We start from the raw sequence: 27,294 nt of genomic DNA, 5'->3' as shown, positions 1-27,294 counted from the left end.
TTGCTCTCTGTTTTCAAGGTGGCACCTTCAACTCTGTGTCATCTTGTCATGGAAGGTGGACAGGCAAACGGGACTGAATACTATGGAGACCTTCCTAAAGATTGGCTTTATTTTTAAGTGTGTGTGTGTATCTATATAGGGTACATACTTGTGAGTGCTGAGGACCATGGAGGCCAGAAGAGGAAGTGGTTGTAATCTGCCATACATGGATGCTGGGAACAGGACATGGGCACTCTAGAAAAGCAGTTCACTCAAGCACTGAGCCATTTCTCCAGCTCATTAATGAAGGCAGAGCCCTTGTGGTATGGCCACTTACTAAAGGCCCACTTCCCAGTGCATTAGAAATTAAATTTGAACATGAATTTTGGAAGGACATAAGAATTCAAATGATTACACTAATTTGCTTAAAGTCACTCACATCTGGTACTGGCTTGTCAGTGCTATCGAAGGGGCAACACACTGACTGATTCCATATTCACTGAATTAAGTGCTCCTTAGCTAAATAAATGACGTAGGTGTCCATATGTCGATCAGTCCAATCTTAGGTTCTTAGAGTGACGGTGATTAAAATGTACTTGCATTTATTGACTGTTATTGGTCCTGGTACCTCTCTGAAGTATTTTTACATGTATGACAGTCATCCTGTGTGGAAAATACCATTGTCATTGCTTTTATACATCTCTGGATTTCTTTATAGTTCAATCACCTCAGTCTGTAAATTAAGGATAATAACATGAAGCTTACAGGTCAGTTTAACACGTGACTCTATTAGAGTCAGATAATCTACCACCATTTCAATGTCTAGTGGTTAGGCACTTGATCTCAATTAGATGCTTGTATTTCCTTTGTGACTGCTTTCTATGGGTGACTACATTTAAGGATGTCTCTAAGGTATGTGCACTAGTTATTTCTCTGTTGCTGTGATAAAATATCATGACAAATCCACCTTAGTCTTTGTCACTGCACTAAAGTACTGTTTATGTCTGAAGACAGCGGAGTGGTTTCTCACACATTGAGCAGAGACTAGATTCAGCAAGGCTCATTTCTGACTCTTGGACATTAGCCCTCTGTGATCTATACACCTGGACAAGGAATGATGGCCAGGGAGTTACAGTATTCTTCTCATCTTTGAAGGTGCACACAGGGACTCCAGGCAGAGATAACGGAAGGGATTTTGTTGGAGTGAATAAGGAGAGTGGTCAACTCCAGACATCTGCCCATAACCTTGGCCTTTCTTTTCAAAAGTACAAGTTTGGAACTCAGGAAGTTATGCAACAAATCCAAAAAACTTGGTAAAGAAAGATCAAGATGAGTGCACTAGAACTTTCTGGATCCTAAAACTCTGAGGTTCACATGACTGGAAATGGGTTTCTTCATGTACAACTGCTGATTGGTGGCCTGGACCACCACCCCTAAGTGGCCTGATACTGAGTCAATGACAGCATTAAAACATTGAAATTGTATAGACCAGGGTCTCAGTTATTTCAGTCACTGAATTCAGCCCTTCTTTAGTTCAGACAGGTGTGTACACAGAGGACAAAGCAGCCTGAGAATCAGCCCGAGAGAATCTCATCTATGACAGTGGCCTGTAGCTGGCTGAGGAATGGAAAATACCATAAAAAAGGGATGTCCTGAAAACTATGAGTTCAGCTGGTAGGGCATGGTTATATACAATTGTAATCCAAGCACTTAAGAAACATTGCTACAAATTCCAGGCCAGCTTGGTCTACACACTAAGAGACCCTGTCCCTGCCATAAACCTCAAAACAGACAGCTCCATTCCTAAACATCTCACCTATGTACACAAACATATCTTAATTGTTTTCATTAAAAACAAGTATACATTTAATAAAAGTTATATTTAGTAGTAGTTTCAAAACATTAAATAGGCTTATTTGAAAAAATGTTATTTAACATCTTTATTGTATACATCATTCCTGTGACATATTATCTGGGATTTTTCCAGTTTGGCATTCTTTAAGTTGGCACAGGATATGAAAAATTCTGTAAAATAATCTAGGGTCAGAATCCTTTTGAAATTAATAAAAAATATTCCATCTTTTATATTTATAATACCATAAAAATTATTGTTCTCAGAGTAACTTTAATTGGTACCAAGCCTCAAGTTTCTCCAAAGCTATTAACTTAATTTTTATTTTTAAGAAAAATTCTGAGTGCTTATACTTATTTGTCATTATTATAGTTAATTAGAAGATCATGTACAAATGTCATGTATAGTATGTTGTTACAATTTAACAGAGACTATTAAATTTATCATACACTAGAATCCCCTAGGGACTTGTTGACACAGATTCCAGGTTCCCATAACCAGAAATTCTGATCCCACTTGTCTAGGGCAGGACCAGAGAATTGATATTGTAGGTAAATTTTCAAATGATTGTTGATGTGAACAGTTCACAGACCACAACTTGAGAACTTATGCCTTATAGACATACCATGTGGTCAGCGGAAGATTGAGGGTGTTCAAGAGCACAGGTGTCCCACCACAGCTGCTCTATAAGCACACATCTCAGCCAAGGTGAGATATGCACAGATAGTCTAGTATGCAGGGACTCCAGCTACCTCAGTCACATAAAGTCCCAGAGGCCCTAAAGGGAAGGAGAGCTTTGATTTATCAAGAATTGTGTTCAGCTTTAAAAGCTGCTTATGACTCCTTTCATGGTTATTTTGTTCCCTATTCTAAGGAGGAACGAAGTATCCACCCATTGGTCTTCCCTCTTCTTGATTTTCTTGTGTTTTGCAAATTGTATCTTGGGTGTTCTATGTTTCTGGGCTAATATCCACTTATCAGTGAATGCATATCTAATGACTTCTTTTGTGATTGAGTTATCTCACTAAAGATGATATCCTCCAGATACATCCATTTGTCCATAAGATGGACATATAAGATGGAACACAGGGCCCTCAATGGAGAAGCTAGAGAAAGCACCCAAGGAGCTGAAGGGGTGTGCAACCCTATAGGTGGAACAACAATATGAACTAACCAGTACCCCCAGAGCTTGTGTCTCTAGCTGCATATGTAGCAGAAGATGGTCTAGTCGGCCATCAATGGGAAGAGAGGACCCTTGGTATTGCAAACTTTATATGCCCCAGTAGAAGGGAACGCCAGGGCCAAGAAGCAGGAATGGGTGGGTAGGGGAGCAGGGCAGGGGGAGGGTATAGGGAACTTTCGGGATAGCATTTGAAATTTGAAATGTATATAAAGAAAATATCTAATAATAAAAAAAAGCTGCTTATGTAGAATGTTATCTTATATAGCTTCTTCCATAGCTTCCAAACAAGGGATGAGAGAAGTTCAAAAGAGGTGAAGAATCTGAGTTCTTTGTGATATAGTAATCTGACCCTTGTCTATGTAGCACCAGAAATATCATAGGACTTGAAAGTCAAGTGCTATGTATTGAAGTCACAGATACTAGGGGCTATTAGAACTACTTACAGAGGTGATGTTTTAAAAGCTTTGCTTCCGACTGAAGCTTGATTCACTCAGAAAGCACATAACACAGGCTGTTGCTCTTTAAGGTCTTGGCTTCCCCTCTGCATCCTTCAGTTACTGTGTTGGATGCACTACTGTCTCATCCAGGCATGATTTTGCTTGTAAGGAACTGCAAAAGCCAATGGAGTGCACAGCACAGTGATAGAGCGCTTGCCTCATATGCACAGGCTCTGGGTTCAGCCTTTAGTACAGAAACCACAACAAAAAGTATGCATGCATCAAACGTATATTTGATATATTTATCTATCTAATCCTACCACTTGAATTTAACAGTAATTCTTACTTCCCATTTGTGGGCTCTACTTTAGGAAAAGGATATAATCACTACACATATACAGTTTTGAGACCTGCTTTTTAAAACTTTATCATTGGTTATTTCTGGGATGGGGTAGTGCACGTACCACACACATGTGGAGCCACAGGACATCTGTGTAACTGGTTCTCTCCTTCCACCCCTTCATGGGTTCTTAGGAGTCTGACTCAGTTTGTCAGGATGGCACAGTGTCTTTATTCTGAGCTGTCTTGCCTGCCTGAGATCTAATGTTTTTTCACCAAACTTTGTATGTCTATGAGCAATGAAGCCATCACAACTATAATGCTAATGCCCCCTTGATGCTCCAGATGGTAGTGTGGGTCTCCTGCCACAATCTTCAAACCATCTCTATCTTAGTTCTTGGTCGAGCCATCCTTCCTACGGTTCTGTCCAAATGTTTGGAGTTGATCTTGATACTTTTCTCTGGATTTATATCTAATTCAGCAGGAATCCCATTGGCCCCACGTTTAACACCCAGGGATTGGTCCTAGGGCTATCTACCAAAGTGTTCTAAATTTGGGGAACTTAAAGCAACAGCAATGTCAAAAATATAGGAAACTAGAAACCTGAACCAAGATGCCAGCAAGGCCATGCACACAACACAGGTCTTCCTGCCCCTTCTTAATTTATGATACTAATTTGCAGCCCTGAAGTCTAATAATCTTCACATGATGCCTTCCTTAACAAAAAGAAAAAGTGTGTGTGTGTGTGTGTGCGTGTGTGTGAGATGTGGTGTGTGTGTGTGTTTGTGTGTGTGTGGTGTGTGTTTAGTGTATATATGTGTGTTTGGTGTGTGCTTGTGTGTATGTGTGGTGTGTGTGTGTATGGTGTATGTGTGTTATGTTTTATAAAAAGATAGAGAGGAGGAATATGTTTGGTGGATGTGCAGTCAGGTGTGGGGGAAGTAGGTCCCTCTACAGGCCCATGCTGAGGCATCCCTTCCCCCTGAGGGACCAGCCACATGATGGTATAGTATAGAATAGAACTTATTCAGGGTATGCATGGGGAGGGAAGTGAGAGGGTAGTAAAGACAGAGAAAAGCAGAGAGAGGGAGCATGTGGAGAAAGAGGGCAGAGGGGAATGGGTGTGTGTGTGATGTGTGTGTGTGTGTGGTATGGTGTGGTATGTGTGTGTGGTATGTGTGTGTGATGTATATGGTGTGTTGTGGGGATTGATGTGATGTGGTATGTGTGGTATCTGTGGTGTGTGTATATGTGTGTACGCATGTGCACCCATGTGCTCATGCCTGTGCAAGTTAGTGCTGCAGCATTCATGTGAAAGTCAGAGGACAATTTGGGGGAGTAAATTCCCATCTTCCATTTTGTAAGGCAAGATCTCTTTGTACTCCAGGCTCTCAGCTTCCAACCATTCTGTCTCCACCTCCTGTCTCACCATAGCAGTGCTGAGTTACAGATGTGATCTACTATTGTCTATCTTTCTATACAGGATCCAGGAGTTGGACTTAGGTCCTTGTGCATGGCTAGTATATTTGCCTGCTCCTCATCTTCCTGGCTATTCTTGTTGTGTGTGACTTTTGCTACCCTGCCAAGCTCCTGGAATAGACTGCTATGAGCCCTCACCCCACTTCCCTTGAATCCACAGATAAATGACACACACACACACACACACACACACACACACACAGACACACACAGATGTTCATTTTCAACTTGCCTTCTTGGTGCAATTGCTGGGCATTATTAAACTCTCAAGGCTAGCATGCCCTTATTGCCATACTTCCCACCTGCCCTAAACTTTAGTTGCTCAATTACATCTAGTCCCTGCCAAACACTCCTGACCACCCACCTGTAAGAGTGACATGTGTAGCCACTCTGTTTTGAGATCTCACATGGCTGGTCAACTTTTCTCCCACATAAGGATGGAGAACTCTCCTCTCCTTGCCTTGCATCTCCCTGCTTGCTTCCAGAGATCCAGAAGTCCTGTCTATCCTTTCCATCCAGCAATTGTTCCATGGCTTCTTTACTGACAGATCAAGAACCAATTGGGGGGAGTTACAGAGACAAAGTTTGGAGCTGAGATGAAAGGATGGACCATCTAGAGACTGCCATACCCAGGGAATCTATCCCATAATCAGCCTCCAAATGCTGACACCATTGCATACACTAGCAAGATTTTGCTGAAAGGACCCAGATATAGCTGTCTCTTGTGAGGCTATGCCGGGGCCTAGCAAACACAGAAGTGGATGCTCACAGTCAGCTGTTGGATGGATCACAGGTCCTCCAATGGAGGAGCTAGAGAAAGTACCCAAGGAGCTAAAGGGGTCTGCAACCCTATAGGTGGAACAACAATATGAACTAACCAGTACCCCCAGAGCTTGTGTCTCTAGCTGCATATGTATCAGAAGATGGCCTAGTCAGCTATCATTGGGAAGAGAGGCCCATTGGTCTTGCAAACTTTATATGCCTCAGTACAGGGGAATGCCAGGGCCAAGAAGTGGGAGTGGTGGGGAGGGGAGTGGGGGGGGAGGGTATGGGGGACTTTTGGGATAGCACTGGAAATGTAAATGAAGAAAATACCTAATAAAAATAAATAAATAAATAATAAATAAATAAATAAATAAATAAATAAATAAATTGGGGAACAGGATCTTAACATCAGAACCACCCCTACTTACTCCTTTTCATCAGGCATACTGAATTGTCTTCATGTTACCCTTATTACCTCTGTAAGACTGTTTCCACATAAAGCCATGGACACCTGTTCTGAGATCTATAGAATGTTAAGTCCTTGAAGCCCACATGTCTCTTTTAACCACACCACTTGCACCTCTCTTCCTGCTCTGCATTGGTCTCTTTTGCTAGTTCTGTAGCACAGTACATGTGACTCCACCTCCTGACCTTTCCACTTACCTGGGACACTCCAGATGTCCTTATAACTGGTACTTAATTCAATACTGCTCAATTACCTTTTTAGAGAATCCTTTCCAGACCACCTCTGTCATATCCCAGCCTCCTTCCCCGACAGGTCCTACTCACCTTGATTTCCTCTAGAACATTCTCCATCTTCTAATGGATGATGCTATTTAATGACTTTGGTCTGATACCACCACCAATGTTAGCACTTTGAGACTGTGTGGGTCTTGTTTGTTATTTACTCTGTCTCTAACATCTAAAACAGGGCCTGATTCATAGTATATATTCGGTGAATATATATATGGAACTAATGAGGTATATATAATCCCGTATGTTTTCTCATGAATCACTAAATAATTTACCCTTATTATAAGTTCTTATCTCATTTTCAAACATATTTGATCACTATGGATGATGCTACTATAAATATCTTACTGTATATAAATAATTTCCCACTCGTTATTTTCTAGAATTAGATTTGCAAATTTAAATTATCAGATTGCTTCCATAATGATTCTTACTGCTATTCATGATTTATATAATTGTTTGTGCTGACTTACTGCTTTGAGTTTTCATTCCTTTGTTGTTTTTATGGTCTTAGAGCCTCTTGAGTGCAAGATAAGTGCACTATCGTTAGCTATACTAACAGCTGCCACTAAGTTTTATCTGATCTCCATTTTCCCCAGTTCAATAGATGTGCCTTGTAATAATTTTGATTGGCTTTTCTTTGCTTTTTAAATATACTTGTCCATATATGTTTTATATTCCAGAATGAAAGCCTGATCTAGATTCATTATTTTTTAGGGGGATGTTGCATGTTTATTTATCCATATTGTTTTGGGGGGGTGGAGGATGGGACCATATTAGCTCTAATTATTTTTGTTATAGGTATTCTGACATTCTTCTGCACCCTTCTTCGTATCCTAAATGTGTGTTGTTTTCTTCAGCTGTGGACTACTGTGCCTCAGAAAATCATGGATGTGAACACGAGTGTGTAAATGCTGAAAGTTCCTACCTGTGCCGGTGCCACGAGGGATTTGCTCTTAACAGAGATAAGAAAACATGCTCAAGTAAGTTACACGCACATGCACATGCACACACAGTGCTATTGTGGTGGGCACTGTGGACGTAGACCTTCCTGCACATGGATTAGCCCATGTTAAGTCATGAAAATCTGTTCCTATTCCTCCTGTGTCAGCCTTTCTGTATAGTCCTAAGGTTATGGCTTACTTGGTCTCAATATCTCCACAGTTTTTGGTGATGGCATCTTTTGTTAGAGACAAACATGCTAACAACCAAATCAGCATCCCACATGCTGCCTCAGTGTGGCTGTGCCTATCATCATAACAGGGCCTGAAGAACATTTTCACTTAAGCTCTGTGGTTTGTGGGATCCAGCTCTGACTCCGTATGAGGACCAGAAAATCGCTGAGCCAGAAGGAACTGAATGTGGTTTCTTGAGGGTGGGGTGGGGATAGGTGGATGGCATCTTGCTGAGGACTGCTCAAGTTTTCTGTAAACTGTTTAGTTTGATTTTAACTATATGCATAAATATTGAACTAAACTTAAACTTCTAAAATTGGAACAGAAAAATCTATACACTAAAGGTGATCACCAGTTTTATAAAAGATGCCAGGAGTACTCTTTTAAATATAAATGTGCAGGGGGACACAATTTTGGAACTTCTTTTTTTTTTAAGATTTATTTATTTCATGTATGTGAGTACACTATAGCTGTCATCAGACACACCAGAAGAGGGCATCAGATCTCATTACAGATGATTGTGAGCCACCATGTGGTTGCTGGGAATTGAACTCAGGACCTCCAGAAGAGCAGTCAGTGCTCTTCACTGCTGAGCCATCTCTCCAGCCCAATTTTGGAACTTCTGTGGATAGATTATTATCCTGTGATAGTGTGGGAGTGTCACTTGAGGAATGCCTACTTATGAAATATCAGGGCCCAGTGATATTTTCATAAGATCAAATAACAATTAAAAATAAAATAAGGCATATCTGCAATGTATATCAATGAGAAAATAGGATTTAACTTTATAAAAGTTGGTGTACTTTCCACCTTTCAAAGGTATATCCTGCATGTACTACTATGTGTGTTTTCAAAGGCATTCTTTCTATTTCCTATTCTCCAATCCCTAACTATTAACAGCTTAAAACCCTAGAGCTGGAGACAGGACATATTACATCGAAAACATATGTTACTGGAGCCCAAACATGAGCCAGTAAAAACAAAGGAGGTGAAGTCCTGGGATGAGGACAGATCTTGGCTGGATTTTAAAGTAAGCCATCATTTATCACACAAAGCAGGGAAGAGAGGCTGCTGAAAGAAGAAAAAAAGTGCTAAGATAGGAGCAGCTTAGTCCAGAGCTGGACTAGGATAGGGTGTTTAGCCCTCCATGCCCAGTACATAGCTCGTGTACAGCTGTTTGTTTGCTTTTGGAAGGAATGAGTGGTTTAATAGGCTGCTCTGCTCCCAGTCTCCCCTCCTTTCTATACAAAACTTGAGCAGTTCTCATCAAGATGCTGTCTACCTAGCCCCACCACACCCATAAGAAACCACATTCTGAACAAGAAAACAAGTCAGGCTGCCATTTGTGGCTGGGAACTGTGGTCACTGGGCTGATGAATCAGCATTCCTGATCAAAGGGAGACCCTGTGGGCAATCTTGGGCAAACCTTATGCCACAATGTCCTCAACTGAAACAGGAGGTGATAACACTTAAGGATAATTCAGTCTGTTATCTTAAAGACTAAAGAAGATCATTTATAGAAATGATTTATCAAATTGCTAGTGCTAGTTACATTTTCACAAAAGATGATGCTGGGATCTGGGCACATCACACAGTTGGTAAGGTGACTGCTGTGCCAGCAAGGAGATTTGAGTCTCTGGCACCCCATGTGAAAAGAAACACAACTGAAGAGGTATAAACAGGAGGTTCCCTGGGGCCCACTGGCCAACAAGTCTAGACAAATAGGTAAACTTCAGGCTCAGAGAAAGATCTGATCTCAAAAGATTCAGATGGAGAACAATTGAAGTATATTCCCAATGCTGACCTCTGCCCTCCACACATGTGTACATGCTTGTGCACACATGAACACATATACACTAACACAAAGATAACACTAGCCACAAAGATTTTAGTATTAATGAGCATGTACCATGTGCCTTGATACATAAAAACTCAAGACTTCTGTTGAAAGTTAGTGGGAACACAAGTCCTACCACACAGAGTAGTTTAGTCACAACACCAGGACACATGTGACCCAGGGTTCATGGTGTGATGGAGATAACCTGGACTAGAGGAGGTGGAAGCATGGTCCCATGGTCAAAGGAATGGAGGAAAACACATCTGTCTGATCTCATCCTCCATACTGTCCCTCAGCACATTCCCTATTACTAAATCCTATTCCAAACATGAGAGTAGTACAGACAAGGTCAGAGCTTCTCGGTCAGATCTGGAAGTAGAAGCTGCAGTGTAGAGCCCTGGGAGGAGTTTGGCTGGGAGTCAGGGAAGGGCCCTTCCAGCTGGGAGGTCTCACCAGAAAGGCATGGAGCCAGCAGCTCAGCTATCTTCAGGCCATGTTAAAGGCAAGCCTTGAAGCTGGCCAGCCCAATGCGTGGGCAGAGGGGAATGCTGGGAAAGCTGTGGGATTCAGGCCAACAGCACTAGGATGAACTGCCCCCTAGAAAGGCCACCTTCCCACCATCCTTGGGGATGGGCAGGAGCCAGATGGAAAGGCTGACAAGAGAAAAGAGATGTTTCAAGTATTTAAAAAATGGTGCAGGAAGTAAAGAGAAAGCCAGCTTGTACAGATACAACACTGTGGTGTCCCTGTCTCCAGCAGGACAAGAAAGAGCTGAGAAGCAAGTGGCAAGGATTGTGACACAAGGGACAAATCCAGCAGCACCAGGCCTTGTTAGTAGCTTTGAGGCATCACAGTCCCAGCTACCTGGCCATCGCTCTCATGCTGGGAAAAAAATTCCAGTTCCTACACACTTCCAAAAAATTAGTAAATTATTTTTTTAAAAATCAACTCATTACATTTCAGTCTCTATAGATCTATTTAAAGATGCATTTTTTTCTGGGTTGGAGAGATGGCTCAGCAGTCCCCTCTTTTAGAACAAATCATATACATATATATATATATATATATATATATATATATATATATCATCAAATTTGCTACTGTGGGGCTGGAGAGATGACTCAGCTGTTGGGAACACTGCCTGTTTTCCCAGAGGATCCCGATTTGATTACTACACCCACATGGTAATTCACAACTGTTTGTAACTCCAGTTCTATAGCATCCAACACCCTCTTCTGGACTCCAAGAGCATCAGGCATGCTTATGGTGCACAGACATCCAGACACACAACATAGCCACTAGGTATTACTCTATTAGGAGTAGTAATAATAATCATTTATCCATTCTACCGTATTTGTTAAGTAGCTACTGTGTACTACATATAGCTATAGACACATGGCTTACCTCTCAGTCCTAACACCTTAGAGCGGGAACTGTGAGACAAGGCAATGCCTATGTCCCAGTGATACACCTCCTCCAACAAGGCCACACCTCCTCCAACAAGGCCACACCTACTCCAACAAAGCCATACCACTTAGTCTTTCTAATCCTTCTCAAACAGTTCTATTCCCTAACAACTAAGCATTCAATTATATGAACCTCTGGGGGCCATTCTTTTTCAAATCTAAAAACATAAAAGCACAAGAATTTATGCATACAGATTTGAAAAGCCTATTACAAAACCTGTTTAACAGATTAAACCAAGTAATGTACAGAATATTATACAGACATTAAAATGTTTTATACATGCAAGTGATATGCTAAAATGCTCCTGATTTAATGCTATGTTGTATGATCCTAAAACTACAAAAACATATCCATGTGTGTACAATATTAAAAGAGAGACCATTGAAATGGGTCAGTGCTTGAACAAGACCCTGATGATATGAGTTTAAGCTCGGGAACACACCTCTTTTTGCTGGGCGGTATTGAGTCAGAGACAAACAGATCTCTGTAAGTTCAAGGTTTGCCTGATCTACAGGGTAAATTCCAGAGAAATCCTGTCTCTGAAAAACAAAAAACAAAAACAAAAACAAACCAAAAAAAGTGGTGGGGAAGCAATGAATAAACAAACAACAACAAAACTGCCTAAGAAAGACCTGAACAGACCACAGCAATAGATGTGAGAATCTTCTGCTGTCTCATCCATAGACAAAGAGCTACGGGCAACTCATGGATGCCCAGGGTGGGAGAACAGATCTTCCCCAGCGAATAGCCCTTGGTTATCTAATACTAAATGGTCAGCCCTGAAATCATCCACATACTAGCCACACTAAACAAAGTCAGCAAGATGTGCGGGAGAGATAACCCATTTGGAATGAACAATGGGGATTGTTTGATTGCAGAGGTGCTGATGTGAGAAGAGAACTTTCCCTAGGTAGGTGCCCTGTCCTGATATGGTCTAAAGGGTTAAGGCTGAGCCTCCCTGGGATCATCTGCATGCAGTGTCCTTCTCAGACTCATCATATCTGGATATGAATCTGACACCTTCATAAAAAGGGGGACTAGCATTATAGCATAACAGCAAGAAGTGGTTAGCTCGACCAGAGTGGGTCTACCAGCTATGTGTGAGTCAGGAAAGATTCCAGAGCTGGGGACCCCTGCTGGGGGGTGGGGGAGAGGCTGGGGACTGGGGGAACAGAGCTGCCAGTCTGAGTGAGGACTGGTGTTGGTGCAGGTTTGCCTGGTACAGGGCCTCTTCATACAGGTTTAGGGTTTGTCAAAATCTACAGTAACCAGTCTCAGGATTCTCGATTGTCCAAGCCAAGTCATAAGGCTGGTGTGGGTTTCTGGCCTCTGAATGGAGGTGTAGGCTGGGGGACAGCAGTACACACTGCTAGTAAAACCATCAAACTTCAGACTGGGTTAATTTTAGCTTGAAAGGACTGGTGCCCCTATGAACTTTCCCTTCCAGCGACGACTGTGAATTCAGGCAATCTTCTGGGGAGAGGGGATTAGCTGGTCTCATGTGGGTGCAGTGCACCCAGGCAGTGATCCCATCCACTTTAACAGCTGTTGGCATGGTCAGCAAAATGACGTACTGTTCTTTCCACCGGGGCTCCAACACATTCTGGCTAAATCTCTTCATGTAGACCCAGTCTCCAGGTTGAAACTTGTGTGGTTCCAGAACAGGGTCTGCTTCATAGAGGGCACTCAATTTAGGCCAAACCTGTTCATGCTCATCATCTTCTAATTCTGCAATAGCTGTTGACTGAAGGTTAGGTACAATAGGAGCAGGTAATACATGATTTCAAAGGGGGTTAATCCCATCTAGTTAGGAGAATTCCTCACCCGATACAGGACAAAGGAAAGGAATGTCACCTAGTCCCTGCCAGTTTCCATGGCTAATTTGGTCAAGGTCTCTTTTAATGTTAGCTTCACCTTTTCTGCCTGAACTGAACTTTGGAGTCAGTATGCACAATGTAATTTCCAATCTGCCCCAATAAATCTTGCTACATCCTGGCTTACCTTGGACACAAATGCTAGCCCATTGTCTGACCCTATCATATGATATCTTCTAGCAACTCCTTAGCCACTATCTCTGCAGTTTCAGTCTTTGTTGGAAATACCTCTTTCCATCCGGAGAAGGTATCCACGAACACCAGTAAGTACTTGTAGCCATACTTTCCCCGTTTGATTTCTGTAAAATCAACTTTCTAGTAGTCCCCTAGTCTCTTACCTCAAAGATGAGAGCCTGGATGTTTGGCAGTGTTGTGGGTGTTGGTTAAATGGCAAGCTTTTCAGCTTGACACTATATTCTCAATAGTATTTTGCATGTCTCTGAAAGTCACTTTAGATTGTCTCACTGCATCAGCCATCCATCTCACTCCCATGTTGGTGACTCTATAGATTTTCCTGAGGATGGATCTTGCCAGAGAGGTGGGTAGTATTAGCTTACCTTCTGCCGTCTGCCACCAGACCTCTGAACACCGGCTCATGGGCTGACTCTTGGCCCATTTGATCTCTTCTTCCATATAGATTGGGCATTCCGGCAGGTTGGGGTTTGATGGTTCTGGTAGAGTCACACCTAACATGGAAGCAGCTGTTTCCTCTTTGGTGGCTTTGGCGGCCAAGTTGTTACCTCTAGCCACTGCCGTTATTCCTTTCTGATGGCCTGGACAGTGTGATTGCCACTCTCTTTGGCAGCCAGAGGGCTTCAAGTCATTGTAGAATTTCATCTTTGTTTTTGATAGTTTTTCCTTCTGCAGTTAGGAGTCCTCTCTTCTGGTATATAACTCCATATACATGAGCAGTTACAAATGCATACTGGCTATCCATACAGATTTTGACAGCCAGTCCTTTCTCCATAATAAGGGCCTGGGATAGCACCATCAGTTCCAGATATTGGGAATGATCCCCTTCCATGCTTCTTAGGACATGGGATATTGGCAGACCCATACTTGGTCTGCTCCTGGCTTATGCTCTACAAATACAGGGGGTCTATGTTTTACCAGCCCCGTGTCTCCAGTCTCTGACCAAGCCTTGGGAAACTCTGCCAGCCAGGCATCCAGGTCTTTTGGGGAGGGGGGGGGTGGCTGGTGACTCGTACAGTCTAGACTCAGTCTCAGAGGCCAGGTCAAGTGTCAGCACCTGGACTGGTTTGCCGTTCTAGTCCATTAGCCAGATTTTCCCAGGGCCAAAATGAATCTGGGCTCTCATTTAGGCTAGTAGATCTCTCCCCAATAAGGGGTATGGGCATTCAAGTATCACTATAAAGAAGTGAGATACTGTCTTAGTCAGGGTTTCTATTCCTGCACAAACATCATGACCAAGAAGCAAGTTGGGAAGGAAAGGGTTTATTCGGCTTATACTTCCATGCTGCTGTTCATCACCAAAGGAAGTCAGGACTGGAATTCAAACAGGTCAGAAAGCAGGAGCTGATGCAGAGGCCATGGAGGGATGTTCTTTACTGGCTTGCCTCCCCTGGCTTGCTCAGCCTGCTCCCTTATAGAACCCAAGACTACCAGCCCAGGGATGGTCCCACCCACAAGGGGCCTTTCCCCCTTGATCACAAATTGAGAAAATGCCTTACAGTTGGATCTCATGGAGGCATTTCCTCAACTGAAGCTCCTTTCTCTGTGATAACTCAGCTGTGTCAAGTTGACACAAAAATAGCCAGTACAGATACCCATCTCATTCCCAAGTCCACTGTCCTTTGGGTAGTCCCTGAATATTGTTTGGCACCTATGGATCCCTGGAACCAGGATTTTTTATTATACAATGACCCTTCAGCCTTTCCAAGCACTGAATGTTGGACTCCAGTATCTACCAGGAAGTCTAGAGGCTCCCCCCTCCATTATAAGGGCTACCCAGGGCTCAGGGAGGGGGTCCAAGCCCTGACTCCCTCAGTCTTCCTCTTCCTCAGTGACGATAGTCTTGTTTTAGGGCTTTTTCTTTGGGCATTCTCTGACCCAGTGTCCTTTCTCTTTACAATAGGCACATTGGTTCTTACCCAAGGCTGGTAGGCGTCCTCCTCCAGGCTCTGGCCAGGGGTCTTCTCTAGGTTCTCTCCCTTCTGCAATGTTCCAGAGCTGGTGCTTCCTCTCTCTGGGTTACCATTGGCTAGCAGGAATCTGGCTAGATCTCTGTGTAATATCTTCCCTGTCTTATCTTTAGATTCCCTGTTATGGAACACTTTCTTCTCAACCTCTACTAAATCTCTCAATGAATTTCCCCCTAGTCTTTCTAGTTTCTGTAGCTTTCTTCCAATGTTCTGGCTGACTGATTTATAAATGTCAGCACCACTGTGTTAGAATTCTCTGTTTCCTCAGGATCTAAGTGTGTATAACGGTGGAAAGCATCCATAATCCTCTCGAGGAACTCTGCAGGGCTCTCATTATCTCTCTGCCTGTCATCATAAACTTTAGCCAGATTCGGGATCACTTGGCAGTTGCCCTGAGACCTGCCACTAGAGACTGGCAATAGACTTGAAGACGCTCCTTACCTGTCCCCATGTTATAATCCCAAGCTGGTCTCCTGAGAGGGAAACCCTCATCAATCTCGGCTTGATTCTGAGTTGGAGTGCCGTAGGCACCTGGAACATTCTTCCCAGCCTCCAGGATGATGCATTCTTTCTCCTCTGTTGTAAAGAGAATCTGCAACAATTGCTGACAATCATCCCAAGTGGGCTGATGGGTAAAAAGGATGGTGTCTAAGAGTCTAATGAGCTCTTTAGGGTTGTCAAAGAACCTAGCATACTCTCTTCTCCAATTGTAAAGATTAGCCTTAGCAAAAGGCCAATACTGATGGGGTTTGTTTCCCTGTTCATCAATTGGGCCTATCCCTCTCAGGGGTAAGATAGTGGAATCTGCCTCTGGTGCTACAGCCTGGGGCGGTGTCTTGGCATGCCTGCTTCTACTCCTGTGGGCTGGACCTCCCTCCATCTCCAAGGTGGACACTATTGGAACCTGGGGCGCTCCTTCTGGGGGGATACATGGGCAGGAGTAGAGCCAATGTAGGGACCACTGGCTCTGCTGCAGGAATCCCCTCGGGCGGAAACGCTGGTGATGGAAGTGCCTGGGCAGGTCCCCTGTGCAGGTCCCCTGTGCAGGGGCACAAGTGGAAACTCCGGGAGTGAATATACCTGCGCCGGTCCTGCCTGCATGGGTGGAAACGCAGGGAGCAGAAGCACCTGCACAAGTCCATGTGCAGGAACACAGGGGGAGGCGGGGTCTCAGCCAAAGCAGGGGCCACTGCCTTTGTCAGAGCTGGTGCCTGAGTGGAAGGCAATGGGGAAATGACTTCTTCTGGCGTACTGTCCTGTAAAATGGGATAGAGGGGCTTTGAAGACTTGGAGACTTGCTGCTTTGGTCTTCTGCCATCAGAGTGGGCATGATTCCTGAAGGTTAAGTATCTTTGGTAAGAGGCAATAGGAATGATTTCACCCAAGGTAGTGGGTTGGCAACCAAAGCTTTCCAGACTACAATGTAGGGGACTTTTCTGGATGTCCCTGAACCTTCTGGAATACTTTGTCTTCCACCACTAGCACCGTGGAGAGATAGAAAGTCCCCTCTAGTGGCCATCTTACTCTGAAGGTAGGCCACTCGGAGCTGCAATACGTGTGCATTTTCTTCTTGCTCACGTCCAACAAGAGATTGTGAGCTCTGGTTTTCACTTCCTTAAAGTGAGCTAAAACAATGTTAAGAGGGTGGGAGGGAAGAGAATGAGAGTTAACCTGTCCCATTGCATCCATCACCATCCAGTATAACATGAGACTAAACACTACCAGAAACACCACTGACAAAACCATATGCACGAAATAGCCACATCGTGACTAGAAACAAAAGTAAATCCAAGCACTAGGACTCACAGACTCTCACCTCGGAAAGTAGAAGTGAGGTGGATATGGAAGCAGATTGCTGGAGGTCTCTCCCTTAGCACTTCCAACCGATGGTCAGGAACCTCATCCACCCTGGACCCGGGGTCAGGAACATCTTCCTGCCCCTTACAGCCGTGACTGCCCAGCACATCTGCTTTAGCCACTTCTTTCCACTTGCACTGTTACCTCGAGACTTTTTCTGATGCCAAAATATGGCCAGAAAGAACAGACATGAACAATGAACAATACAGAAACACTGACTTTCACCACACTGGTGCGCTGACTTTAGACTCTCCGGACTGCAGATTCCAGAGATCTGCTGGGGAATACCATTCAGATGAGCCCCCAAATGTTGTGTCAGCAATTCCATGGGACCCCCAGGAGAGCTCTAAGAACCGCTGGGCCTGATGTAAAGAAATAAAAGAGTTTATTTATTAATTTGAGTCAGACTCGGATGGTGAACCTTCCCTCTGTGCAGGAGAAAAGTGCAACCTCAAGCCTAAAAGGCTTAGCATTTTTATACAGAATAGTCAGGGATTCTTTGGATTTTAGGGTGACAGGGGAGGTGACAAGGCAAGTCATTTTTCAAACACCATATCTTTTGTTCAGGTGGCAAGGCAGGATTGAGGGGAACTCTTCTGACATGAGGAGTAACTTTATGGTGCTGTCAAGAACTAGTGTGTTTTTATGACTAGTCACAGCTGCCTGTGACCCCTGATTACCCTCCTTTTATCAAAAAGTGGGGCCTAATCCCCCCAAGGATGTTTGGTTTTTTGTTTCTTTCCCAAGCTACACCTGGGAAGTGCTTAGCCATTTATCAGTGAGAGTGCCAGCCTCAACAACACGAGGCGAGGGAGGTTGCCATTTCTCTATTCTCAAGCTGGCATCTGTGGCTCCTCGGAGGGGAGGGGGTCGTTAGGGGGTGCCTCTCTGGAATCAGATAGCAATATTCTGGTGCCAGGCCGGGTCCTCTCTGAACAACCAGGGAAGGGAAGGAAGTCTCACGCTTGCTGCAGGAAGGAGCAGAAGGGAACTTCTGTGAGAGAATGCAGAAGCAGGCTGCCCGTGCCAATTCAAAATCAAATGTCAGAAAGATCTTTGAGATGAAGACATAATATCTAGATGTGGAAATGGCTTTTTGAAGAGGCTCTTCTGGGTCAAAATTGTAAGTTCTGTATTTTATATCCTTGGGGAAAATGGAGCCTGAGAACCCTCGGCTTTCATGGCTAGCCATATTGACTTATTCATGATTCCCAGAACCTTGCTTTCTTTCCAGAGATAGACTATTGTGCCTCTTCAAATCACGGATGTCAGCATGAGTGTGTCAATGCCCAGACATCTGCTCTCTGCCGCTGCCTGAAAGGCTTCATGCTAAATCCAGACAGGAAAACTTGCCGAAGTAAGTATCCCTGGCCCATTCTTCCAAATGTTCCTCTCTGTTTTCCCTTCTTGGCAGACCTTTAGCATCTTGTATTTGTAATGGATGTTTGTGTTTATTAACATCATTCTGCTCTTATTTTCCTTTTGTGTCAGCAGAACCTTTTGTGGGACATTTTTCTAGAGAATGAATAGACGGAATCTGGTCATGAGATTTGCTTAGCAACTCAGTCCATACGGAAGCTGCTCCTTGAAATGAGGGTGCCCCTACAAAGGGCTTGTGGAACCTTAAGGGAGAAAAAAGGCTGGGCATACAGATGTGACATCAAAGGAGCTGGTTTCTTCAAGTCTTACATAGGGAACACTTGATGACCTCTGAGTGTGGGGACATTAAGGTTCTGTTCTCTTTGGTAGGAAGGAAGAAGGAGGGTAATGCACTTGGCCACTGCAGCGGCTCTCAAAGGCAACAGAGCATCAGCAGGAAGGGGATGAGGAAGTCCATGTGACTCAGATGCCTATCACCTGAAATACTGAGAGGCATCTACTCCAAACCAGACCTCTAGGCTACATTCCCTAGTATCTGCAGATACATGCGTGCATACATACACAAACATACATACATACACACATAGACACACACACACCAGACTGTTCCTGAAGGACACCAGAGTGGAAGTCCTACCAGGAAAAGGTACTTGCCTTTTTACATCATGGAATCCTCAGCGACTCAGAGTGCTTAGCTGATGTGGGTTGAGTACAGACTTGTGGAATAGATTATATATGAAGGAATGAGTGATGGAGCTGCTCTGAGATACGTCATCCTGGAGAAATTACAGTATAAATGGAATTTCCTGATCCTTGTTTGTGATTTCCTCACCATGGCATTTGTAGAATTCACTGGAATTTCTGATTAGTGGTATATGTATTTTCTTCCTTTCTCCTTCCCTCCCTCTCTCCCTCCCTCTGCCCCTACCCCTCTCTCTCCCTCCCTCCTTCCTTCCCTCCCTCCCTCCCTCCCTCTCTTGCTGTTATTTGTTGTGTGGCTTGTTTTAAGACAGACTCTGGCTATGTGGTACAGGCTGGTCTCAACATTGCACCTATCTTCCTTTAATCTCTGAGGGCTGGGTTCTCAGGTATGCACTACAATACATGCTAGGATGTCTCCCTGTGTACTGCACCTGCTACTTCTTCCTAGCCATCATGTGCTACATGGCAAGACTGTACCATGCACTTCTTTGTGGGTCATATGTGGAACTGAATCTAGACAAGTTCCATTCTGCTTATGGCACAGACTAAGTCCCATACTCTTTCTAAAAAAAATATTAAACTTTGTGTGGTTACAGAACCCATATTTTGAAACTGAGTCTCTCTTAAAATTTCCACCACCAAGCCTGGATACAAACCCTTGAAACAGTCAAGTATTAAACGAGAACTTGAATGAAGAGATTCAAACTGTGAAGACAAGGAGGTGGAGTATTTCCATTAGAACACACACACCTAACAGTATTTTGGATGGCCAGCTTCATGGCTTAGCTGCTCTCTTCTGCTCTGCTGACACCTTTTCGTAGGGATGAATGTGTGTGGGGCTGACTGCACTGTAAGAAATCGGTTGCCAGTGGACTCCTATTAGTGGATGAGGGGTCTTAGGAGATAATTAGATCTGGTTCAGCACAAATAGGCATTATGATATCATGCTTCCTGTGTTACTAATGGGGTAGAGAATGGAAACAAATCAGGTATGTAGCCCCTGATGGAGACTTTGCTTGAGATTCTGCATATCTTGCCAGTCCTCTAAGATTCCCTTGGCTTATACCCCTCCTTCCACACACTGCTGGGGGCTCCTAAAGAGGAGAGGCCTCTCAGGCAGCCATTGCACAGATCATCAAGGGAGATGTGCTGAGAGAACAGGGTGGGAGACCCACTTAAGGACCCCAAATGGATCCTTTGCTAGGCTGTGGCCCCTGCCAGAGTCCCTAACACTCATCTGCATATGTTTGATAGTGACAGCTCCATTTCCTCTGCAGCCAGGTGCCCTGCTTTTATAACCAGGAAAAAAAAAAACCAGATTTTTCCTAAGATCTGGTGACTTTATTGGCCCATCTATAAGTCTTCCTCCTCCTCTTTCTCTTCCTTCTCCTCCTCCTCCCCCCTCCCCCCTCCTCCTCCCTCCTCCCTCCTTCTTCTCCTTCTCTCCCTCCTCCTACCTTTCCCCCTCATTATATTTTCTGTCATCTTTGCTGTGAGCCCAGGCCTGGACCTCTGGGATCTGTCTGTTAGAGATACCATTAATGCCTGCATTCAGTCCTGGATTGCGGCAGGCGGCTGGGAGTGGGAGGAAGTGCTCATGGCCTCTCTAGAGCATTCTATGCAGAGGGAAGCAAAGGAATTGGCTTAAAATCTGAGGTTTATAATTAGGAGCCTGAGATCTCAAAAATGTTCTGAGCCTTAGAACACGGGGCCATTTACATGTAACAGGAGGCTGGTGGTGATTTTCAAATCTAATAAAAAAAATCTGTTTCAAATGAATTCAGTAGCATCTGATTAAACTGAGGAAGATACTTTGAGGCAGCGTCATGCCGGAGGGAAGACTCCTGGCCAGGTCTCTGCCTTCTTCCTCATCTCCTGCTGGAGAGTGCCATTGTCAGTTGCAGACATTCATCATGAAGGTAGTGGTGCAAAGCCTGGAATGCCATCAGGGTCTGAGGCTGAGCAATTGCATTGTGACCCAGATGTGGGCTGTGAGATTCTGGATTCTCATACTCACATTGGAGCTCATCATAGCTGGAATAACATCCTTAAAAGCCAGTGTGAATTTCCCAGTTAGTTAGTCTGAGGATCAGTCTAGGAACTGCCATCCACATCAGCTACATCACTCGAAGAGACTATTTTTATTGCTCTAGACCTGCATTTCCTTAGTGAGGAGTTTAGACACTCTGCTTCAACATTTTTAACCTTTGTGTTTTTTCTGGAATTTCTTTCCTGAGTCATTTGGTATCGTGACTTGAGTCACGTTGAACTCTTCTTGAGTCGCCTTGAACTCTTCACGAATTGATATACATCAAGGACATTATGTGACAATTCTGGCATGTGTCTTTGGCATACCAGATCCTACTAAATGAAGTTACATCCATTCCTCACCCTTTATACTGCTCCTCAGTTTATGGTCTAACCAGCATTGCAGTACACAGAAGGCATCAATAACCTCACCTTATTTCTTGGCATCTTTGGTGTCTAACAGTCCTGATTCTTTTTTGCTGTGTCTCCAGAGTGCAAACCCATGAAGGCCAGGCCTTGGTAGTGTTCACATTTACATTGGTACATCTAGCTTAGGGCCTGGCCCTTAGCTGGCAAATGACTGACTGAATGATAATTCCCAGCTTGCCTCAGCAAGCAGTGTTCAGCAGCTCTTTCCAGGAACTGTGGGAACCCTGGAGCCCACCCAAATAGCCTCATACAGTCTGAATGGGGGGTCTTTCTCTCCTTAGGGATCAACTACTGTGCACTGAACAAACCAGGCTGTGAGCATGAGTGTGTGCTCATACAGTCTGAATGGGGGGTCTTTCTCTCCTTAGGGATCAACTACTGTGCACTGAACAAACCAGGCTGTGAGCATGAGTGTGTGAACACAGAGGAGGGTCACTACTGCCGCTGCCGTCAAGGCTACAATCTGGACCCCAATGGCAAGACCTGCAGCCGTGAGTGTGCCCCAGGGGTGTGGGTGCCGATGGAGTGGAGACCAACCATTCACCATCCTTTGGGATCATTAGCATCCATACCCTTCCAGAGATTCTGAGTTTCCTGCAATTTACAAGCCATCAAGTGTCACTGTTAGCACTACCCACTCCAAACGTTGAGTTGTAATGATCAAGAGAATCCATATGGGGGCTAGAGAGATGGATCAGTGGTTAAGAGCACTTGTTGCTCTTGTAGAAGACCCAGATTCTGTTCCCAGCACCCACCCAGTGGCTCATAACTGTAACACCAGTTCAGGGGATTCAACACTCTCTGATCTCTATGGATACCAGGTATACACATACATACATACATACATACATACATACACACACATATACATACAGGCAAGATTCTGATACACATAAAGTACATAAATCTAAACAAAATTTAAAGAGAGTTAATATATGCTAAGTACAGTGGTGTATTCTTAACAGTCTCAGCACTCAGGAGGCTGAGGCAGAGGACGGTGAGTTCAAAACTGTCATCTCAAAAAATTAGAAGAGAACAAGATGGGGGGTGGGGATGGAAATAAATAAATGTGTAGGGTTTGTGGTGGTTTGAATATGCTTGGCCCATGGAATGGCACTATTAGGAAGTGTAGCCTTGTTAGAGGAAGTGTGTCACTTTGGACATGGGCTTTGAGAACCTCCTTCTAACTGTCTGGAAGCCAGTATTTTCCTGACTGCCTGACCATCCTGATCAAGATGTAGCTCTCTCAGCTCTTCCAGAACCCTGTCTGCCTGGATGCTGCCAAGCTTCCTGCCATGGTGAAACTAAACCAGTCAAATTAAATGTTGTCCTTTATAAAAGTTGCCTTGGTATGGTGTTTCTTCACAACAGTGGAAATCCAAACTAAGACAGAAATTGGTACCAGGGACTGTGTTATTGCTGTGATAGGCCTGACCATGTTCTTGTTTGGAGAAATGTGGCTTTGGGGACTTTGGATTTGGAATGCCATGGAATTCTTTAAGAAGGACTTAATAGGCCATTCTAGTAGGACTATGGAAGACATTGGTATTGAGGTGATTTGAACTCTGGAGATCATTCTTATGATGTTTTGGTGAAGAATGTTGCTGCTTTTTGCCTTTATCCAAACAGTCTGCCTGAGGCTAAGGTAAAGACATTTATATTTATTGCATTGACAAAGGAAATCTCAAAAAAAGTCCAGTATAGACTCTGTCATCTGGTTTACTTTCATGAAGAACATTTTGATCAAGTATAGCCAGCTTAGAAAGGAAAAATACAAAATGTGGTTCAAAGAGTAAAAGGGGTACCAGGAAGTAGAATAAAGCTAAACCCTGTGTTCAAGGATATTAAATGGAATTAAGGAAGTAGTGACCTCCAAGCAAGATCCCACCCAGCTAAACTTATATATTTGCAGTTGTACGAGGGAGGGTTATATCACGTTAGGTGTTATTATGACCTGGTTAGTGTTTTCATTTGGACATAAGGAGATGTGATTGTGTGTCAAATTGACAAGGGATGGGTTGTGATAACTATTCTCAGTTTTCAACTTGATTAAGATCTATAATGAAACGCTTAGGTTCAGGCATGATGGTATACTCCTTTAATCCCAGGAGACAAAGACAAGCAGATCTCTGAGTTCATGGCCAGCCTAGTACAGAAAAAGTTCCTAGTAAAAAGAAGCTTAAGTACAGCTGTGGTGGCACACACCTTTAATCCCAGCATTCAGAAGACCAAGTCTAAGACTCTTGAGTTCAAAGTCAATCTACAGAGCAAGTTCCAGGACAGCCAAGCTTAGGCAATGAGGAAGTTGAAAAAGAAAAAGCTGGCAGTACAATAAGGAGGCCATGTTCCAGCCACAGCAAGCAGCAGAACTTGGCAGCTTTGAGCATGTGGCTCTGGCTTTATAGTCAAGAATAGAAAAGACTACTGGGACAAGTGGTGCTGGTTAGCTGGAGCTAAGAAATTAGTAGTGATTAAGAAGAGACTAGCATCTAGGAAGTGTTTTCTGAAAGCACAAAGAAGCTATGTTCCAGAGATAGATAGCCAAGGTTGTACCTTGTGTTGTAATTGGACTTGGTAATGTTTAAGAATCACCCAGGTGATACTGGTTTTGAAGGCATGAAGGGGTCATGGAGAGCAGCTGAGGATTGGCACTGTGAGAGGCCATGGTAGGTCATTGGTGAAGGTGCAGCTTCAGATGACCCCGGACTGGAAGGGTCACACAAAGAAGTTGAGCCTTGGCACAATAAAGAGAGTCTATGAGAAGCTATTGGTCAATTCTAGTTGCAGCAGAAGATCCCAGTACATTGGAGATGCCAGTACCATGGGATGACCACCAAGAACTGCAGCATCAGTGGAGTAGAATCAACCAGAGCCTAGAGTTGTTTCTACAGAGGACAGAGTTGGAGAAGTGACCCAAGCCCTTTGGAGGAGTCCAGAAGATCATGTATGCATCCCAGACATTGGAACAAGAATCTATAAAGATGAAGCTGCCTTGAATATCCCAAGATGTTAGAGAAGTAAGAGCTATGAGACACCTGCTGAGGAAAGCTGCTAACAGGGAGTTGAACCAGCCCAAGAGAAAGAAGTTTGTTGCCGTCAATAAAGATGAATAGAGTTAGAGATTTGAAGAGCAATTTGACTTCAGACATGGAGACACAGAGTTTGGAGTTTGCCCAGCTGGTTTTTTGTCTTATTTCAGGCCAGTATTTCCTCACTATGATGTTTTAGAATAGTATCATATATAATATGATGTTGGAGGTATGTGATCTGCTTTTTGATTTTGAATTTATAGGAGATTACAGTTAAGTGATTAGGTGAATCTCAGAAGAGACTTTGAACTTCTTACATTGTTGAGACTATAATAGACTATGGAGACTTTTGAAGTTGAACTAATTTCGTGTTAAGCTATGGCTAGGTATGACTCACATAGATTCAAGTGTTGAACAAGCCCATGGGGGTTAAGACATGGAATGTGGTGGTTTGAATATGCTTGGCCCAGGGAGTGGCACTATTGGAGGTTTGCCCTTGTTGGAGGAGGTGTGTCACTTTGGATCTGGACTTTGAGACTCTCTTCCTAGATGCCTGGAAGCCAGTCTTTTCCTGGCTGCCTTCAGATCAAGATGCAGATCTCTCAGCTCCTCCAACACCTTGTCTGTCATGTTTCCTGCCATAATGAAATTGTAAGCTAGCCTCAATTAAATGTTGTCCTTTATGAAAGTTGCCTTGATCATGGTGTCTCTTCACAGCAATTGAAATCCAAACTAAGATAGGGGTTGAGGGTGTAAGCTAAGTCAGTAAGCAGAATGGTAACTTTGCACAAAGCTATTGGTTAGATCCCAGCAAAAATAAATCTGGGAGAGCCAGGTGTGGTGATGCACACCTTTAATCCCAGCACTTGGCAGGTGGATTTCTGAGTTCTAGGCCAGCCTGGTCTACAGAGTGAATTCCAGGACAGCCAAGGCTACACAGAGAAACCCTGTCTCGAAAAAACCAACAACAAAAAAAAAAGAAAAGAAAAGAAAAGAAAAAGAATAAAGCTGGAAAGAGGCATGGGGGGAAGAGAATGGGGAGAGAGAGAGGGAGAGAGAGAGAGAGAGAGAGAGAGAGAGAGAGAGAGAGAGAGAGAGAGAAAGGCTACTTAGAATAGGGCTGCTAGCTGCTATTAGTCTTTGCTACTAAAAGCATTTGCTAAGTCAGATAGGCCTGAATTCAAATCTAAGCTCTGAATTCTATATATGTGATTTGGACATGTTGTTCTTCCAGTTTTGATTGCCTATTTTTAAAAGTTAATAGCATTGATTCCCCAGGTGGTTGTGGGGAATAATTGAGGCCATTTCAATCTCGTGGTCTAATGCCTGGTTTATGATAAACATAATACTAGATAAAAATATAGTCCATATCAACAAGCCTGTGAAAGTGCCTAACGGCCAGTACCAGGTTGGGACAAGAAGCCAGAAGGGATAGACCTTGGAAAACTTTGGACTACCCAGGCTAATGTAAGGGGGAAACAGGGCAACATGGGAATTTTGTGAAGTTGTTCCTTTATTTCCTTCTATTGGGCCCACCACAAGCTTGGTGACATAAACATATGAGAACTTTCAGATCTTGCCAGCTGGATAGGCCCATAACTTTTTCTTTTTTGAGGTACAGTCTTCACAGCCCCAAGCCAGCAGAGGCTAAGAGTATGTGGGGGCAGTGATAGGTACCAGGACCATGACACACTGAGAGCTAGTGGCTCTGGGCTACATAAGAATCATTCCTTTGTGCTTTGCAAACAGTACACTATGTATCTGCTTGGCTCTGCAGGCAGGAGACTGAGTGAGAAGCATGCAGCTTTTGAACATTTGGACCCTTGACTGCCAGGAGGGGAAGTTTCACAGCTGAAGTATGAGATAGAGGGCCAGCCTGGGGGGACCTCATTCTTCTCTGTCTTCAGAGGGAAGGAAATGTGACTTTCCAAGCATGATCCCAGAAGTCAAGGGGGGTTTGCATGAAGAGGTTGAAGCAAAAGTCAGCACTGTGCTGTACACTTTCTTCTGACTGTCACTGGGTCCTGAGCTGAGGGGAAAGAGAAGGAGATCTTTGTTCAACAAGAAGATGCCTGGCTAATGGAAGTGCCAAATCCTGCCTTCTTCTCAGCATGTTTGGCTTGCCACTGTCCCTGGTAGTAATCTGCCACTTTGCTGAGTCTACCTTAGGCCTCAAAGAGTCCTGGACTCCCTGACTCTCCCAGCATGCCTTGGGAAATCTAGAAGCTCAGATGTGAGCCCAGAAGAGATGGGGGTCTTTATAAGATTTGTCAATATTTAGAAAATATAAACCAAGCTGTTTCCACCCAGAAGTCCTCAGAGAAACTCATGGGGTTCTTAGAGAGCCCCAGGCAAGACGGCAGCCAACCCTTCTGAGGTACTCATTCCATGCAGGCACACTTGTGAGCACCGTCAGCACCCTAGCTCTCACATGCTTCCCAACAGCTGTGCCTGGTAAATGGCAGTTCAGGATATGAGCATGAGCATTCGGCTCCTGAGACGCTGAAAGAGTTTCCAGTAGGTTTGCCTGCCAGTAGACTGTTGCAGAAGGCACTAGTCCTCAGCCA

At 43.9% G+C, this 27,294-nt stretch overlaps 1 protein-coding gene across 2 annotated transcripts in view; it reads left to right on the top strand.

Moving 5' to 3' along the window:
* Matn2 (matrilin 2) overlaps positions 1-27,294 on the top strand; it is a 138,026-nt gene that overhangs the window by 82,288 nt on the left and 28,444 nt on the right. For both annotated transcript variants that reach the window (XM_021183581.2, XM_021183580.3), the window contains exons 6-8: positions 7,648-7,770; positions 18,394-18,516; positions 22,067-22,189. In XM_021183581.2, coding sequence (XP_021039240.1) covers positions 7,648-7,770; positions 18,394-18,516; positions 22,067-22,189 — 369 coding nt within the window. The remainder of the gene's footprint in view (positions 1-7,647; positions 7,771-18,393; positions 18,517-22,066; positions 22,190-27,294) is intronic.

Source organism: Mus caroli, unplaced genomic scaffold (assembly GCF_978045245.1).
Source record: "Mus caroli unplaced genomic scaffold, Mus_caroli_1 scaffold_16, whole genome shotgun sequence".
NCBI lineage: Eukaryota > Metazoa > Chordata > Mammalia > Rodentia > Muridae > Mus > Mus caroli.
The sequence above is the reverse complement of the archived record's forward strand: the minus strand, read 5'-3'. Positions and strand labels throughout refer to the sequence as shown.